At 32.8% G+C, this 19,000-nt stretch overlaps 2 protein-coding genes across 3 annotated transcripts; both read left to right on the top strand.

Moving 5' to 3' along the window:
- Positions 1–9,133: 9,133 nt before the first annotated feature.
- On the top strand, positions 9,134–11,531 carry LOC145087503 (aspartic proteinase 36-like). 2 transcript variants are annotated; one of them, XM_079025465.1, is made up of 8 exons: positions 9,134–9,743; positions 9,840–9,960; positions 10,042–10,469; positions 10,541–10,697; positions 10,768–10,850; positions 10,933–11,029; positions 11,124–11,196; positions 11,302–11,531. In XM_079025465.1, exons 1-8 carry the CDS (start codon positions 9,427–9,429, stop codon positions 11,403–11,405), a joined length of 1,380 nt encoding a protein of 459 aa, XP_078881591.1. In that variant the 5' UTR covers positions 9,134–9,426; the 3' UTR covers positions 11,406–11,531. The 2 variants fall into 2 exon arrangements, with proteins under 2 accessions (XP_078881591.1, XP_078881592.1); XM_079025466.1 differs by lacking the exons at positions 11,124–11,196; positions 11,302–11,531 and having other exon boundaries at positions 10,946–11,029.
- Positions 11,532–15,957: 4,426 nt separating this feature from the next.
- On the top strand, positions 15,958–17,807 carry LOC145090610 (epi-neemfruitin B 7-O-acetyltransferse L7AT-like). The gene is made up of 2 exons (XM_079028753.1): positions 15,958–16,145; positions 16,261–17,807. Exons 1-2 carry the CDS (start codon positions 15,985–15,987, stop codon positions 17,678–17,680), a joined length of 1,581 nt encoding a protein of 526 aa, XP_078884879.1. The 5' UTR covers positions 15,958–15,984; the 3' UTR covers positions 17,681–17,807.
- The last annotated feature ends 1,193 nt before the right edge of the window (positions 17,808–19,000 follow it).

The raw sequence follows: 19,000 nt of genomic DNA, 5'->3' as shown, positions 1-19,000 counted from the left end.
CCGTTATCCTTACTTTATGTCCCTAAACAGTTATCACAAGGGACCTAGCCTAAAGAATATTATCGGGATGGACACTACTGCTAAGGGGTTTCCTCAGCCATACATGTCCTAAAGGCAACCATGAGGGGGATGGAGTACAACGAATGAACACTCTCAGTGCATTAACACCTACAGGTTGCGGACCTGCTAATGTTTCCCACTGGACTGTCTAGAAAGTCCGTGGTCGTCATACAAACTCCGCTAGATGACTGGATCTCAAAACACATTGAGGCCTCTCCTCAATTTTATTTTATCACACATCACTATCTACCCATGTTCTACCCAACATTTTTGTAGATAAAAATACTTATACATTTTAAAACTTGTATAAAACGTCAACTCAACAGTCACCTCAAATAAACAATTAATATATTTACACATAGCACGTATTATAAGGTAAATACTTCATATCTATGTGTAAAATTAAAGTGACTATACACTCACATGATTTGGTGATAATCGGGCAGCAATTCGTTTCCTAAAACGATCGTTTCTAATAAAACCGGGATTTTTATTGAGAAATCGAGCTTTGCAAAAGTCAGTCTTCGAAACCAAAAAAATAAATTTTCCGGGCTTCTCGGGCACTTCGTGGCGTATTCCGGGCTTTACAATCGATACCGGGGCTTTGCGGGATGTTAATATGAAGAAAATATGGGAAAAGGGGTTAAAAGTGGCAAATTTTCAAAGTTACCCGGGAGGTCTCGCACCCTTCTATTTATAGGGGCGAGGCTTCTAATCCAACGGCTAGAAAGAGGACACGCGTCACAGATCCGAAGGCTCGCAGGGAGGGCTTGCAAGTGGGCTGCGCATGGCTCGCACCTGCGAGGGGCTCGCTGTCACCTCCTGATTGGACTGCGGTCTAGTATGAGGCTTCGGACGTGGCTCCTTCTGCAAGGCTCGGACACGAGGAATGGAACACGCGTCGGACCTCTAGTGGACCGGACTTCGGATGCGAGGGCAGGCGACACGTCTCGCCAGGTGGCTTCGGTGACTCAACATATTTCGGATACGTGGCACATGCGAGGCGAGGGTGACGTGGCACTTCCGGATGAAGCTTATCTATGCGAAATTTCTCGAATTTTGTGCCAAAATCTTCTAAAATTCATAACTTTCGCATACGAGCTCCGTTTTTGACGTTCTTTATATGCACACATAGCTAAAATTACACTCTACAACTTCCGTTTAGACTTCGTCGGCTAATTTTGACTTTAAATTTTATATTATTATTTTTAACAGGCCGGGACAAGAAATCCGTTAAAAATTCATAACTTCTTCATCCGACGTCCGTTTTCGTCAGACTTTTTACCGTTGTGCTCCTAATGACAAGACCTTCAATTCTCGTTTAGGTTGTATCGGCTAAAAATCGCTCGATCTAAAATTCAAGTTTTTAGCTGTCTACTGCTAAGCTGAAACTTCGAAAAATCATAACTTCCTCATACGAAGTCAGATTTGGGCGTTCTTTTTATCGAACTTCTCAATTTAACGAATACTACGACTTTCATTTAGATTACTAAGGCTAAAAAGTAGTTTATCGAAAACTCACTTTTTTATGACATTCGGCACCGTGCCGGTTTTGTCGCGAAACTTCGACAGGTCATAACTTCTTCGTTATAACTCGGATTTCGGCATTCTTTATATCCCTAAAATCCTTGTTTCGACCACTACAACTTTATGTAAAGATATCGGACTTATCTCACACTTTAATTTTAGCGCTTATTTTTATTCTTAATTAATTAAACCCTAATAATTAAGCATAAAACACATAATTCACATAAGATTGACATAATTCCTTTTCATTTCTTCTAAATGAGTTACAAAGGTTAACCTAGACTATTATGCCAATATTAATGCCTAGCCTAGAAACACGAGCGTTACATTTTATTTCTCCTTTTTGACCTAGTTTGAATTCTAGACTTGCATTGTACATGCATGTCTCAAAAGATGTGATTTTTATGTTGAAATAGAAGGAAGAAAGATTTTGGAAAGTATGAATGGGTGACTTGAAGGATTAAGAGCTTAACCCATTAAGCTGTAAGAGCTTAGTTTCTACGACATGACAGTCTCCTTGTCATGACATGGCGACTAGTGTTACAACGACTATTTTGTCATGAAGTTGTCGTGACGTGACCAATGGGTGGCCACGACGTGGGTATTGTCTTGGGTTGACTTTCACCATTGTTTTTTTGAGCAGTTTGACTTTTGGTCAAACTTTGAGAGGTGTTAAGCTATAGTATGAGGTTTAGCTTATGATCAGTTTAGGTGGTTCATGTAACTGATTTTGTGGGACTTTAAGTAGTGCATTTTAGCTCTTTTTTCAGGCAAGTCTTCTTACTTCATTACTTATGTCATAGTGGTGTGCATGCTAGACTAGATGTGTCTTATTTGTTGATTGTTGTTATGTGTGTTTATTAAGTTGCTGATAACACAAAGACTGCTGATAGTCCGCATGGTTGTTGATAACCCATAAGGTTGTTATAAGCCCATAGGACTGCTGATAGTCCTAGGGTTGCTGATAACCCACATTTTCTTATATTGTGTGGTATATGTGATACTAGGTTATAACCCGTGGACACCACGGGTGTGAAATTTAAAATAATTTCAATTAAATTATAACTTAATTATTGAACAATGTTTTGTAGTAATTTCATAATGATATAATGATTGGTTGAAATTACGAAAACATAATAGTTTGAATATCTAATTGGCAATTTGTATTTGTAAATATGTTAGAAAATTATCATTTTGTAGAATGCAATATAAATTTAGATAAAACAGAAATATAAATTGATATAACTAATAAAATTATATAATGTTTTATTAATTTTAAAAAACTTTAAAATTATGAAAACATTGAATATTTTATTTGTTAGTTTATCATCACTATCTAAAATTAATAATTTTGAATCATTCTCTACTTTGAACGGATAAAACAGCATACAACTAATAATTTGAATGTAAGGGTTACAGACAATTAACAGCTCCTGTAATTTGGATAGACTTCAATCGATAAATTATATAAAATAATCAAACAGAAAATAAATTATAGTTCTAAATCATGGTGAATACTCGATTACTTTTCAAACAATTATTAACTTACATATTCATATTATATGTCTTTAAATTTATAAGTTGTGATTTTAATTAATATTTAAAATGTTTTGTCGATATTTAAGTAGTTGTTAAGTATAAATTAATTAAAAATGTTAATATTGTATATTGATATATAAATTAAATTGACTTGTAAAATTGTAGATTATAATATATAAAATCACATTTTAAAAACTTTATGTCATTTTAAATAAAAGTTTAATCAATACAATATATAAATTTTATGTTATGGGTTATTATTTTATTTATATTTCTTTTCATATATAGCAATCGAAATTATGTCAATTCTTTTATTAGAAAAAATGAAAAAAAGATAAAAAAAAATGTATTTTAAGGATTGTTTCAAGTGTTATTTTGTACACAAATTAATATTAAAATACTGATTTAATATATAGATTGTTTTTTTAAGATTATTAAAAAAAATATTTTTTTTACCGAAGTATCCACCAAACACTTATCGGTCATCCCCCTCCCCTTTAGCTGTAATACAAATGTCGACCTAAAATTATCCCTCCATAGATATTTCTGCTACCACCAGGAACATCTCTATCGTATTCATTTCTAAAAGGGGTATACAACTTTCTCCATTTGTATCGATGAAGGAAGAGACGAAAATACAACAATAGAAGAAATTTCAGTTGAAGAAAAACTTACAATGAATCAATCATTGATTGATAGTCGATGTTGAACTGAGAGACTGAAGAAACAAAACATTGGGGGTTGAAGATATCAATAGTGAATTTCGAAATTAATAGAAAAAGAGAAAAAAAAATCATGTCCAATAAAGAATCTCTAATCTTGGTGTGATTATATAAAGCCTTTCTGTCCAAATCAAACTCCGTTTTGGTATAAAAATGTTAAAGTACGATTAGGTAAAATATTAATCTTTTAGACAATACAATATAAATTACCATGATTATAGCATGTTACAGCAAGGGTAAAATTATCAAATTACAAAGATGGAAAAATTAAAAAGAAATGGAAAGAGTGACATAAAAAAGTTTACAAAACATGTCTTGTTTACTTTTGTATAAAATGCTATTAGGGAATTATTATTAAAGTAAAAGGCTTAACTAATTTACCATAATCAGTTTTGTAAAGTTGAATTTGAAAATAATAAAAATGCAAACAATATAAATAAACTATCACAAATATGTACAAATGCACTAAAGGGTAAAATCGTCAAATTACAAAACTGGAAACTATGGCATTAGGTCAATGTGGTAAGACTCTTTTGAAAGTAACCATAAAAAATATCAATGTACTTCTAAAAAAAGTATAAGCAAAACCATGAAATCCCAAAAAAAAATCCATCCAAAGCCAAGATGTTATATTTGAAATAAAGCTACATATTTATTTAAAAAAACAATTTATACATCATAAATATTGTTTTAAAAAAGATAAGTAGGATATTAAAATTAATGTATATTCAAAAAAAAAACTACAATAAAAGGACATTACCATACAAAATAGTATAATAACAAAAGTACAATTTAATTATCAAAATGATATAATTTTTGTTATAAAAATGTTTTAACAGAAAAAATATATATATATATAATTGAAAAAAAAACAAAGAAAAATTTAAAATTTGTTAGGCTTTGATTAAAGTAAAGTGTATTTGTTATAAAACTGTTCCAAAACTAAATATATATATATATATATATATATATATATATATATATATATATATATATATATATATATATATAAATTTTTTTTGAGTATAAAATTCAAATAATACAAATTTGTGTTATAGAACTGTTAAAACAGAAAGTATGATGTTATAAATGAAAAAATCAAACTCTGTTATAAATTAAAGGAAGAATTTCAGAATTTTTTTTTTGCAATTTCTTAAACATTCTTTCATTACGGAAAAAATAATTTTGTTTGACTGTCACACAAACACATACACTAACATAAACGCAATCACAAAAAGCATCCAAATCAACCATTAATAAGACAATAAGTTCAATACATTTCCCTTTTTGCCCTTTGAGTAAAGAAATGGAATAATAAAAAAATTTGTTGCAGAAACCTTTGATGTATGCTATGTAATGGAGTTTTCTTAACGTAAGATTTTCGACTGTAACACACACTCAAACATAGTTACTATTTGTCATATTCATGAATGTAAGATGCTATAAATGGAGTTTCATTGTATTTTCAGAAAATAAAAAGCGACATACCTGATGGATTGAACAGGAGCAGACTGAAAAGAAAAAGACGCCAAAAGAAGATGAAATTTCAAGGAGAAAATAATTTTGTTTTGGGGTTCGGTTTTTATAACCGATAAATAAATGAAAATGATGTATATTTGGTATAAGATTAATATATTTAAAATGCAGATTTTAAGGGATATAGTAAATCAAAATAATTTAAATTTCATTGATATGATTTAGTCAAACGTAATATATATTTTTGAATTTGAAAGAGATAAGTTGTAAAATTAATGAATTCGTATAAATACATTGTTGCATTCCTTTTACGTTGGAGGTATATATTTGATATAAGATCAAATTTAAAATAGCAATTGCTGATTTTATGGTTTTGAGTGTAGATAATTTAGGATATAAGATAAAATCCTTCAGATAATCAAAATAGAAATGCTGATATTTAGGAGCTGATGGTCGAATGATGCAGTGAGTTTTTGGGCGGGAAAAGTAGGGACTAAATAGCTGGTGGAATGACATGTGGCAAGACATAGGACCTAAAAGATGACACGTGTCCGTTTTAACACTCTTTTATTAAGAATATATTTAGGACTGTTGATAGTCCTCAGGACAACTGATAGTCCCAAGGTTGTTGATAACCCATAGTTGATTATGATGTGTTGTATGTGATATTGTGGGGAAGTCACTAAGATTTGTATTTACAATTGTGGATTAAATGTTTTTCAGCTACTTATTGGATTGTGAAGGTGGGACTGTACATATACATCAACAATTTTATGATTCGAGATTTTGCATTGTCTTCCTTATAAATCTGATTTTGAATTATGGTTTATGAACAATTGGTTTGACTTGACTATAAATTTAATAAAATGGGTGTTTATTCTATTTTAAAAATGAAAATTTTATTCTAGAATTTTGGAAGTTACACCTTATTATTGAATCAATATAAACTCTTTATATCTCGTTTATATGATACCGTGTTTTCTCAAAATCATGTGTGTTATATGTTTTTTTGCATATTATAGTTGTGTGTGTATGTGTGTTGATATAATACCTATGAACTAATATCAAAGCTATGACTAAAAAAAAAGGTTAACCTCGACAAGTTTGATGACCAAGAGTTTAGATTTTAAAAGATACAACTTAAAGTTTATCTTTATCTGGAAAAAAATTTGTTCTCTATAAAAGAATAAACATGAGAATTAAGAAATGTTTGATCGACATGCCCTTGCACTAGTCATGTTATAATTGGCGAAATAGCTAGCAGTTCATCCATAACTACTAAATTGCGTTTGAAAGGGAGATCTGATCCTTGTGGAGGATATTCAATAAAAGAATGTGTATAAGCATTCGATTTCATTGTTGGGTGTTGAGGGTGGGAACATAAAATGAAAAAAAGTTTGGCAATGGTAAAGATATATCAAAATCAAAATACAATGTCTACAACATCTACTTACAGGTATTGTTCATGGAACTTATTTATTTCAAATCTTCAAAATTTAAGGGCTTCAGGTTGACTGCAACGCAATGATGAAAGTCACCACGGTGTAGCCAACCCATTTAAAGAGACACATGTTTATTCCCACCACAACGCGGTCACGACACAGTGGAGTTTGGGTGCAAAACCATAGGTCTCGGGCATTAGGCCTTATTTAAGCAACCTTATGATTTGGGTTTGCTCTCAACTCCAACTTCCATCCCTTTGAGAGTAACCCTAGTGTATGTGTGTGTTAGTGAGTGTTCTTGGCTTTTCAAGGCTCTTTGAGGAAGAAGGAGGTGATCCAAGCTATTTGGGGGAGTGTTTGCTATTGAGGGGTTGCTTCTACAAGCTTCATAGACTCCAGATGGTCTAAAGTTCATACCTTTTCATCTTATGAGTTGCTTTTTAAGTCCCTTTTTGGTTGAGAAATGTGAATCTTTGGAGTTTGAAGCAATTCCAGGGTCTTGGATGAGAATCATGCTAGTTTTTGGAACTTGGGGTCCCATGGAGTTGCAAGCTTGCTCAAAAATCAGTCGTGCATAGATCTTTTAGGTTATTTGGGTCCTTTGTTGTTAGGTTTTGAGATCTAGGCTCTTAGAAGTTTAGAAATGGATAAAGTTGGAAGCATTATCCATGCATGGTCTAAATCGATCCAGATATGAGATTTAGACCTTTGGAAATAAGGGTAAAAGCTTAATGAATTAAGTTGTAATGGATGTTACCGCGACATGACAAAGGCCTTGCCACGATGCGGTGGATGATGAAACCCGTGACTGTTTTGTTTGAGGGTTACCACGACGCAACCATGGGATGACCACGACGCGGTGACCCGACCAGTTGACCTTGATCATTAACTTTTGACTATGTTTGAATTTAGGTCAAACATTAGGATTTAGATCATATATTGATGATTGAGCCCTTACATGTGGTTGTTGTTTGGTAGTTTTTTGTTATATGCGTATGTCGACATATTGTATATGGGTCAAGGCGGTCCAGCTGTGTGCTGAAGTCCAAAATAGTCGGGTGGTCTAAATTTATGTTATATGCCCATGGAGGGCGATCCAACTTCTTGTTGTACACCCAATGAGAACAATCCATCGTTATAGTAAGGCCCATGTAGCGGTCCAACCTAGTGCTTTAGGCCTTTTTTTCATGCATTGTATGTGTATTGTTGTATGAGATATTTTGGGAAACTTACTAAGCTTTGACTTATAGTTGTAGATTTAAAATGTTTTAGATACTTCTAAGGATCGGGGCAGAGCAAATGCGTGACTATACACATCATCCAGTAGACTTTATGATTTGAGAGATGTTTTGATATGATACTTTGTTTTTGATTCAGCTTTGTTAAACAATTATCTTTCTTGTGTTTAACTTTTATGAAAATGGCTTTAAATCTTGTTTAAAAAATTAAAAATTTTATTATGGTTTTTGGGACGTTATAATGTCAATATAAAAAACAAGAAAAACATAACATGTTGGGCATGTAAACATTAGTGCTTGTTACCGAAATTTATAAAGGCAAGAAAAATGTGAACACAAAAATTGAGTTTGACGATACACTGATCTTTTTGATCTTTTTGCGTAGAATGTGCGCTTGAATATTGTATGATGAATTATAGTGCATCATTCTATGTCGGTCCATACAAAGAAGCGATGTAGGATTTCAAGCATTTCATCGACTCTATGAGACTATCAAATGATAAAAGTTAAATATTATAATGTGTTAGGGATATTGTGATGTAAAAGTAGAATTTCAAGACATCTTCTTGTCCAACATTGCATTTAAATTAGAGTTCCAAACATAAATAACAAATTCGAAACCGTTTGATGAGCTTCTAACTATTCATTCTAGTTGGAAAACTATGTATCTGAGAGTTTATTTGCTAGATTTGTGCATTAATATTTTTACATGGTGTAGAATAAGTTATGGAGTGTACATACTTCATAATTAGTTTATTAGGCACAAATTTTAATTCAAATACAAAACACAAGTTTGAAATTACTCAACCAAATAACTACATGTTTTATGTTTATTATATGGATCTATGTATCACATCTCTATCTTAGGGTATTATTAGTTCAAAACTCATCCATGTTTGAAATGGTAACCAAAGTTTAAAATCTAATGATTATTATTTATATTAGCCTAAGATGAGGAGCCCATATAATAAACGTGTTATTTGAATTCTATTTTTTAGAGAAAATGTGGTGTTTTGGAGAGAATGATTAGCTTTCAAAAACCAAAAAAAAAAAAAAAAGAAAAAAAAAACGTGCCCATTTTGTTAATCGAGAAGCGTTAGTTTAATTATAATATCGAGCACTACCTAAAACAAAAGTGATGGTGAAGAGAGAGAAAGCACGTGAAGGAATATTGTGCATCATTATCTGTTTAAGAACGATCCGATCCACGTATTCATGTCACGCCTAGATCCGATCAACGTCGTCGCCGGCACTTTCGAATGAGAATTAAAATAGCTTTTCAGCGGGAAAACGTTACTCACAGTCACCGATAACTCCATCGGAACTCTACAACTTCATGAGAGAGTAAGAGCGACATATATATGGTCATTTTCTTCGTTTTTTCTCGATCCACAGACGCAACAGTTCAGTGATTAACGAATTATGGCACGATTCACCGGGGCACTGGCCTCGTCTACTACTGCTATCCTGATCCTGTCGAGTTTTGTTCTGTTTAATAATCTATGGTCGTCTGTGTTTGTTTCTGCGGTCGTTGATGATCCAAGAACTACTATTCTCCATCCTCCGAATGCTGGTTCCAATCGTCAAACCATGTTTCTACCTCTTTTTCCTTCTCCTCTTAACTCCTCCCCGATCTCTTCGTTCTCCGGCGACGGCAAATCCCGGCGCCACCTCCAGAAATCCGACGCTCATCGCCGCAACGCGCGGATGGCTCTTCATGATGATCTCATCATCGACGGGTATCGATTAATTTCCTCGATCTATTAACAATGATCAGAAGTCACTTCGGATCACTTCAATCTTCATACTTGATTTATTGAATTGATGTTTATTAGGTATTACACAACGTGGCTGTGGATTGGATCTCCACCGAAGAAGTTTGCTCTTATTGTGGACACAGGGAGTACTGTTACCTATGTTCCATGTTCTACTTGTAAAGAATGTGGCAATCATGAGGTACTCTTTCCTTTTTGCATATTTACGTGATATCATGTATTTCTTCTTAAGGTTCTGAAAGTTAATTATTGAACATAACAGGATCCAAAGTTTGATCCAAAGTTATCCAGCACTTACAAATCTGTGAAGTGCAACAAGAATTGCACATGTGACAAGGACAAAAAGCAATGTGTGTATGAAAATGTATACGCTGAATTCAGTACTAGCAGTGGTGTTCTTGGTGAAGACATCATATCATTTGGCAACGAAAGTGAAGTTTCACCTCAACGTGCCATTTTCGGTTGTGAAAATGTGGAAACTGGTGATCTCTACAGTCAACATGCAGATGGAATAATAGGTTTGGGTCGTGGTTATCCGAGTCTAGTTGACCAACTTGTTGACCGAGGTGTAATCAGTGATTCCTTCTCTTTGTGTTATGGTGGAATGGATATTGTTGGTGGTGCCATGGTTCTTGGTGACATTTCACCTCCCTCAGGAATGGTCTATTCCTACTCAAACCCTACTCGTAGGTATGCTTTATATCTATAAATTTCACTTTTTTTTTTTTAACATAATAACATTACATTTGATGCATCAACAGCCCATATTACAATATTGAGCTGAAGGAGTTACATGTTGCTGGAAAGCGGTTACCTTTGAGTCAGAGTGTTTTTAATGGAAGTCTTGGAACGGTTTTAGACAGTGGAACAACATATGGTTACCTACCTGAAGCAGCTTTTCTTGCATTTAAGAAAGCTGTAAGATTCTTTAGTCTTCTTAATTTCATTCCTATATATAGTTATTAAGTTTCAAATCTTGGATATGCAGATCATGAATGAAGTCCATTCTGTCAAACAGATAAAAGGTCCTGATCCAACTTATGATGACATTTGCTTTTCTGGTGCTGGAAGGTATTTCAGTAATTATATATCGCATTCAAGTATATAAATAGGAAGTACAGAGGACTGTTAATCTGTTATAATGTTATTCCAGTGATGTTTCACAGCTCGTGAAGAGCTTTCCTTCTGTTGAAATGGTGTTTGGGAAGGGAGAAAAGCTCTTACTAACCCCAGAGAACTACTTGTTCAGAGTAAGCAATTATTCCAATATTTAGAAAATCAAATTCATTAAACATTAATGGTGTCTGTTTGCTAAATATTCTGAGGTGTGTGATATTTGTGAAGCACTCAAAGGTGCATGGTGCATATTGCTTGGGGATTTTTCAAAATGGAAAGGATCCAACGACTATGCTTGGAGGTAATTTAAGTTTAATGGAGTATATATTATACGGGTTTTAATTTTGTTGCTATCAATGAAAATTTTGTGTGATTGATTATTATATGTTTGTTGCAATGCATGCAGGCATTATTTTTCGCAATACTCTTGTTATGTATGACAGAAAACATGACAAGATTGGATTTTGGAAGACTAATTGTTCTGATCTACGTGCAACACTTGCTGTGTAAGGTTTTACAGAGTAGAAACTATTTAATACCTTGCAATTTTTTTTATAGCCATATGCTCAGAACTCTTCTTCATCATATGGTTTGGTTTCAGTATTTAAAGATAAGGTCTCTACGTAATATTTGTTAGATTGATTCTTGTCATTATTTTCTATTGTTGTAATTTATCATTCATAGGTCAAACAAGTTCATATATCCATGACACTTACATTATATAAACATGAGATAAAACCAGTAACTAATGATAATTATTCCATTTATAACCAGTCTTTACCAATTACAAAGGTTTGGATATTATTCCAAACAATTTCCTAAAACACTACACAAACCCTAATTTTAAATTTTTATCAATTTTTTGAGATATATTATGAGACTAATCCAATATTATTATTACTAGAGAAAATTATAAGAAAATCATTATACTCCATCCGTCCCAAAATTATTGTCCACAAACAAAAAAACACACAGATTAAGGAAACAAATCGAGCTTCTAAACCACAATAGCATCTCCTGAAATGGTGAGTATGCACTTTTCACTGACTCTTAATTGAACCACAAGATCGACCTTCAGACGACATTTGTGAGAAATGAAACAAATCGAGCTTCTAAACCACAATAGCATCTCCTGAAAGGGTGAGTATGCACTTTTCACTGACTTTTAATTGAACCACAAGATCGACCTTCAGATGACATTTGTGAGAAATTAATTGAGTTTGCGGACATACACTTATATATAGGGGTAGTTTTCGGTCTTATTAGGCCTTAAACTAAGTGTTTTAGGTCCTATACTTCCAAAAAGGAAGTGATTTCGGTTCTAGGTCAAATAGAAAAGGGTTTTCGGCCCTAAGTCAAATACAAAAGGGTTTTTGGTTTTTGGCTGTCCAAAAGCATGTGTTTTCGGTTTTGATATGGAATTAGATTCCTTAGGCCGAAAACTCCAATGTAGTGTGATATTTTATGGTTTTAAGTTTATCCTTTTGATTTATGTTGACTTTCATTAACATAAATCAACATAGGTTCCCATCTACACTTAGTTATTAGCTTATAAACATGCTCTCAAGGCTTTAGATGATATAATGCATCAAGCTTGCAATGTTGTTTCACTTATACTCATCTAAGATTTAGACCTTGCTTGATCTAAAATTTTCGGGTTGTTACAAGTTACAACACTTGTTCATTTTTATCGGTATTGGGTTAGCATATATATGGAACAAATTATGGTCTTACTCTCGTGAAAATATATATGATGAAAAATATGCTCAATCATCATTTTGCAAAACATGACAATGACCGAATCCAACTATTTTTTTGATCAACAACAATCTTTTTCTAAAAAATCTTTACTAAAAATTCCTTAGGATTTACCCAAATTGGTTGCTTGTTTCATACCACTTACACCAGTCAAAGTAGTTAACAATCAGTCCTAATGTTATAAGTTCAAGTCCAAGTCTAAGGGAATCTTTTGGCAGCCAAGTTTTTAATTGTATTTATTTATGCAATTCAAGTTGTTGTGGAATTATCCACTTATTGAATCGATACTGTGGAATTGTCCACTTATTGACTCGAAATTGTAGAATTATCCACTTATTGACTCGAAACTGTGGAATTATCCATTTATTTACTTGATCAAAACATTTTTTTGTTTTATTTTTTTGGCTTAATTCTTTATACTTTCGTCCTTGATTTTTTCTATTGTTAGGACATCTCACGGTTTATTACCGTTAGAGACTTCTAAGGTATTTTTCAGGTGACTGATGTAAACACGCAAGGACCCGTAAGTATAGTTAGAAACTATGTCCTCAAGCAAGATACTTAAAAGGTAATAGATAGAAAGGAGTTTTTAGAGCGTTGGAAGGTTCGGGTCACTGAAATTTTTTTATTCCTTCTTTTATTTATTGAATTTGGAGTTTAGGTTTGATTGAGCAATAACGAATCATAAGACCGGTTGTGCGTTCCAAGGGCTAACGTATACCTGTTATTATGTTTCAGTGTTGACAACACCTTCATTTTTTGTTTTGCACGAGTAGCTTCAGAAGACGTGTCCGTGTGTGATTAGATTGTTTTTTAAATTTTTATTGAAAAAAACGAGCATGTCTAATCTCAAAGGCATACGACTCAAATACCAACTCAACTGTTTTTTTAAAAAGGTTAGGTTGTCTTGGATTGATTTTTTTTTTACAATGCGGAAAGATAAAAATGCTAAAAACATAAAATCTTTTTGGAATTTTTATAAGTTTTTAAGATGGAATACAAACTAAGAATAGGTTGAAAATAAAATCTTTTTGTAATTATTTTGATGATTAACAATAGGAAATGCAAAGAAATTGTGGAAAAAAATTAAAAATATTTTTTTGATTTATTTGATGCTTTGAAATGAATGAACTTAAAAGTGAAAATAAGAAAATAATTTTTTTTTTTTGGATTTTTGAAATGTTTTGGATGATATGCATGAGGAAAGTAGAAACTAACATACAAAACTCCTCACCAACTTTAAGATTAAGCATCGTCTTCGATGTTTGGAAAGGAGAGGATAAAACAACCTATTGAAACATGAATGTATAAATAATTAAATATATAGAGCATATAAATAGATTCTCAACAATTCTAGTCAAACAATCTTATGATTCATGCATCAAACTTGAGATATAGAAGAAATGTAACACTTATTTCTAATTAACTCACCGACATGTTAATAAACTTGTCCCTTTGATATTTTTTTTTTTTTTTTTTTTTTTTTTTTTTGTCATTTTATGCTTAATTATTTCTTGCGTGCAACTTAAAATGATCATGTTATCTAGAAAAATATCATTAACTTGTTGTGACTATGTGCCTACCTGAGTATACTAAAATAATTAGAATTAAATAAATGGAGAACTTATAGAAGTTCAAGGAGACAAAATGGAATCTCACAAAGTACGAATTAAATAAATGATATGAAGGAGTAGATTATGGAACAAGATGAGAAATTCAGGGACTAAAACTGTTACTTTTCCTATTAAATACCTGTTAAAGGTAGTAAATACATATGCATCACTGGCATCCACCATAGGATCTTCGATTGTATCCCCACCACAATAAGACCTTAAATTCTCACACATTTTAAAACCTACTTTCTTGTTTTCATCACTATCATTAGCAATATTCCCTCATGCCCCTCCTTCTCGACAATTGATACATTGAAATGGTGGTGGTGCAACAAGTTAACTGCCACCCACCAAACCCCCATCATTAACTATTAAAGTTTTCTCTATAAATTGTCTATTACTCTATTAAATATTATAAATGAGATTGAATGCAATTATGGTTTTCAATTGAGGGGTAGAAGAAAGAGGTGAATGGGTGGGGGTGAGGAAAAGGGTTGGGATGGGGTGGGGTGAGTGGTACTTTATTAATTTTCAATTATTAAGTATTGTAAATAAGTATTGTAAATAGGTAAAAGGAAAAAGAAATTAAAAAGTGTAAAATTGTATTTTTATTTTCACCAGGGACCATATGTGTAGTTTTCCAAACCACGGGGATACGTCTTGTACATTTTTCACAAATTAGACCAAAAGTATGAATGTATCCAAACCAAAGGGACCAACACTATAACGTCCTTTATTAATTCCAATCAAGGGGGATCTGATGTTGCATTTTATCGTTGAGCTTGATGGTTCAAGTTCATAAGTTGATTTAAGAAGTTTTTTAGAAATAGATGACACTTCAAAAAAAAAACAATTAAAAACTTAATAAATAAAAGGGTTACTTGGCGACGTCATTACAAATCTAAGGGGCGGATGTGATTTTTTTTTATTAATCTTGAATTATTTAATGAAGAGAAAATAATCTACCATAAAAACAATAATATATACTGTAAAAACGAAATCAATAATTGTGATGGGTGAAAATAATCTACTAACAACCATTTTAATATAATATATTTGCTAAAAGAGCGGTATTGAATTTTGATCGATTAAAAACATATGATTTGATTTAGGTGGTTTTCATCTAAAATCCAACCAAAACCAAACAATTCAATAATTTACCGGTAGTATGTGATTATATTAGAAAATTTACTGGGTAATTGCTTGGAATTAGTTGGGATAAGTAAATCGTTAAAGATTTCAAGGTGCTACAATAATCATATATATGATTTTCACTTTTTAGTAATATACTCTTTGTTATACATACACAATCATTCAAAATATAGTTATATGCACACATTTATTATATAGTTGTAGGCATGCTACACACTCATCTAAGATGTGAGAAAACTTTCTTAATATAGTTATATATATATATATATATATATATATATATATATATATATATATATATATATATATATATATATATATATATATATATATATATTCATACGCAATCATAGATGTGGCACAAACTTTCTTCATATAGTTACACACATAATAATTGATATAGTTATACACACGCAATCATTCAAGATGGGATACAAACTTTCTGTTTTTTTTTTCTTTTTATAGTAACTTACTTCCTATACATTTACCTATATATATAGATTCAAATAAGAAACAAAGCATCAACATCTTACATACAGTCTAGTTGAAAAGGCTTTCAGGTGAAAATGATAAGGCTATTCGGTAGCTTGTTGGTCTCCTCAAAGGCATCCAAGCAGCCTCTTCTTGTGCGTGAACGATTACTTGCTGCATATCTCATTACTACGAAGCAATGTTCTTATGAACCTCGGTTCTTTTCAACTCAACGACCAAGTCCAATACCTCAAGAGTACGTGCACTCTTCTTTGTGATTAAAAATTAATTGAACTTGGTTTCTGGTTGCAAATAGGGTTCATTAATTCTTTTGAATATAAGACAATTATTTTTCATGTTTTATAATGCAGATTCAAGTTTTCGCAGACGCATGGTGGTGTTAAAAGTGTCCAAGAAAAGAGCAAAAGTGGAATCCGTGTTATTTCTATACAACATGTGAAGCCTGCTAAGCCAACTCCCCATGAACTCCGATTATACAAGCTTTCTGCATTGGATCAAATCAACATTCCCTCTTACGTTCCATTTATTTTCTTTTATCCAAACAATGCTAATGGAAACACCAACATCAACATCAGCATCGACAACTTGGTGGTTGAAAGATCCAAACTATTAAGGGATTCATTGTCGGAAACACTCACTCGATTTTACCCATTTGCAGGAAAGTATATCGATGATAACCATATTGAATGTAATGACGAAGGTGTGCATTATGTCGAGACACAAGTTGATGGTGATCTCTCAAGTTTTGTAGCCAAACCAGATTACAATTTACTCCAGGGGCTACTCCCCCTAAATTCTAATGAACCAACACGAGGACAATATCTGGTTATGATCCAAGTGAACTTCTTTAGTTGTGGTGGTGTTGCTATTTCCATGTACAATTCGCATAAGCTTATTGATGGTCGCACATACTCGACGTTCTTAAATGCTTGGGCGTCTACAGCAAAGGGAGATCCCCAGAAGATGCTTTACCCTAATTTTGTCTCTTCATCTCTATTCCATCCCAACACTAAAGCAGCTTCAAATGCATCTTGCCCTCTATCATTCTTAGCTGTAAGGCCTTTGATGTTGAAGAGTGGAAAGTGTTCCACCAAGAGATTTCGGTTTGATTCCTCGGCACTACAAGCACTAAAGGAGAAAGCAGCTGCATCATCATCTATCTCCTCCACTCGTGTTGTAGCAGTGACGTCACTGATTTGGAAGTGCGCGACAACTGCTGCAAGGACATTACATGGAAAAAGACCATCCATTTTGCAATTTGCCATGAATATACGAGGAAGATTTACGCCACCTTTACCTGAAAATGCCATTGGGAACATTTGTTGGACAGGTGTAGCTAGTTGTGAGTTAAAAGATAGCTTAAGATTGGAGACGATGATTGGGCACGTTAAAGGTGGTATAGCGAAAGTTGACAGTATATTTCTTGAGAAGTTTAAAGGCGAACAAGGGAGTGATTATATTGTTGATGGGATGAAACGTTTAGGGGGTCAAATGTCACGCTATGATGCAGATTACTACTCGTCTAGTAGCATGTGTAATTCTGGGTTATATGAAGCAGATTTTGGATGGGGAAAGCCAGTGTGGTCATGCTATGGGAATTTTAACGACAATATTCCTCTTTATGCCAATATTATAATATTGATGGATACAAGCAGCGGTGATGGGGTTGAAGCATGGGTAACGCTGGGCCAAGAAGAAATGGACATACTCGAGTGTGACCCTGACCTCCTCTTATACGCTTCTGTCGAGCCTAGTCCTTTGCAAAGTTGATTCATCATATATGATTTGCATGGCTCTTTAATTTTTATACGTATCTTGTCTCATTCAGTGTTGCTTTAAAATTTGTTACCAAGCACGTACTCAAGCGGTGCTTTTCAGTTATACTAATTAATATATGCATGTTAACTTCATTTCGAAACTTCAAACAGTTGCTCCCTCCGTCTCATATTAATAGTTCATGTTTCTTTTTTGGTTTGTCCCAAAATAATTGTCTACTTCTAAAAATAAATATGTCTTTTACCATAATATCCCTCATTATTAGTTAAATTACCATAAAATTAAATACAACAACCATAAAATTAAATGCAACATAAGGGTAAGACTGTCATTTCATTTAATAAAGTTAATGGTAATTAATGTTTTCTTAAACTGTGTGTTTTTTGTCTGTGGACTATTATTTTGGGACGGAGGGAGTATTAATTATACGGAGTAATTGTTAACCGGTTTATGTTTGAAACTGCTTTTGTGTATTTTCAAAACAAGTAATAAAAAATTATTAACACTACAAGAAATGGTCTATTCGACGGTATTGAACTAACTTAGGCCTGTCAATGGAGCGGGTTTTGACCTTGATCCGATCCAAACCCTTAAGAATTATATGGGTTTGGAGCATAGTTTTTGATTCGTTTACCCGTTAACGACCCATACCCACTAACCCTTTTACTAAAAGGGTCGGGTATGGATCATCACTGATCCGCTCCGTTTATAACTCGCCCCATATAAATTTTGAATTATTGGTTTATATTGTATATTTCTTAAAGTTTAATTTTAATTCCAATTGAAAGTCCAAAGGGAAAATGCCAAAGTCCAAACTGTTTATACATAAGAATCGAGGAGTCGACTTCTAGACTTCCAGTCTTCTACTAAGAATTATGATGTCATTTCATTTATATTTCATCAAGCAATCATCATACTTCATTCATAAATCAATAAATTCATTCATCAACTGAATGAAAGTTTGTCATCGCTATTCTCTATCACTACAATTCACAGTAAAAAATAAATCAGAAGTTACCATAATAGTGATTTTTAATTCCAATCGGAAGTCCTCGAGTACGTAATATGTTTTCTAAATCAATGTTTGTTTTATTTAAGAAATATTATTTTATGAATTAAGTAAAATGTGTTTGATAATTCAAAAAGCCTATGGGTTACGGGGCGGGTTTGGATATTCGTTGATTCAGTGGATAAGGGTATGAATTTGATTATTCAAAACTCTGCCGGTTACGGAGCGAGTTTGGATCAGATTTTGAAATTTGTTAAAAGGGTTTGGATCAAAGTCGATTCGCTCCAAACCCGCCCCATTGCCAA

Source organism: Lactuca serriola, chromosome 2, assembly GCF_051521515.1.
Source record: "Lactuca serriola cultivar US96UC23 chromosome 2, Lser_US96UC23_V15, whole genome shotgun sequence".
NCBI classification, from domain to species: domain Eukaryota; kingdom Viridiplantae; phylum Streptophyta; class Magnoliopsida; order Asterales; family Asteraceae; genus Lactuca; species Lactuca serriola.
The sequence above is the reverse complement of the archived record's forward strand: the minus strand, read 5'-3'. Positions and strand labels throughout refer to the sequence as shown.

Bases quoted from the DNA above. Each gene is read 5' to 3' on its own strand.
- LOC145087503 (XM_079025465.1), top strand. From the start codon at position 9,427: ATGGCACGATTCACCGGGGCACTGGCCTCGTCTACTACTGCTATCCTG. The intron at 11,030-11,123 runs GTAAGCAATTAT...ATATTTGTGAAG, and splicing joins CAGAGAACTACTTGTTCAGA to CACTCAAAGGTGCATGGTGC. The intron at 11,197-11,301 runs GTAATTTAAGTT...CAATGCATGCAG, and splicing joins TCCAACGACTATGCTTGGAG to GCATTATTTTTCGCAATACT.
- LOC145090610 (XM_079028753.1), top strand. From the start codon at position 15,985: ATGATAAGGCTATTCGGTAGCTTGTTGGTCTCCTCAAAGGCATCCAAG. The intron at 16,146-16,260 runs GTACGTGCACTC...TTTATAATGCAG, and splicing joins CCAAGTCCAATACCTCAAGA to ATTCAAGTTTTCGCAGACGC.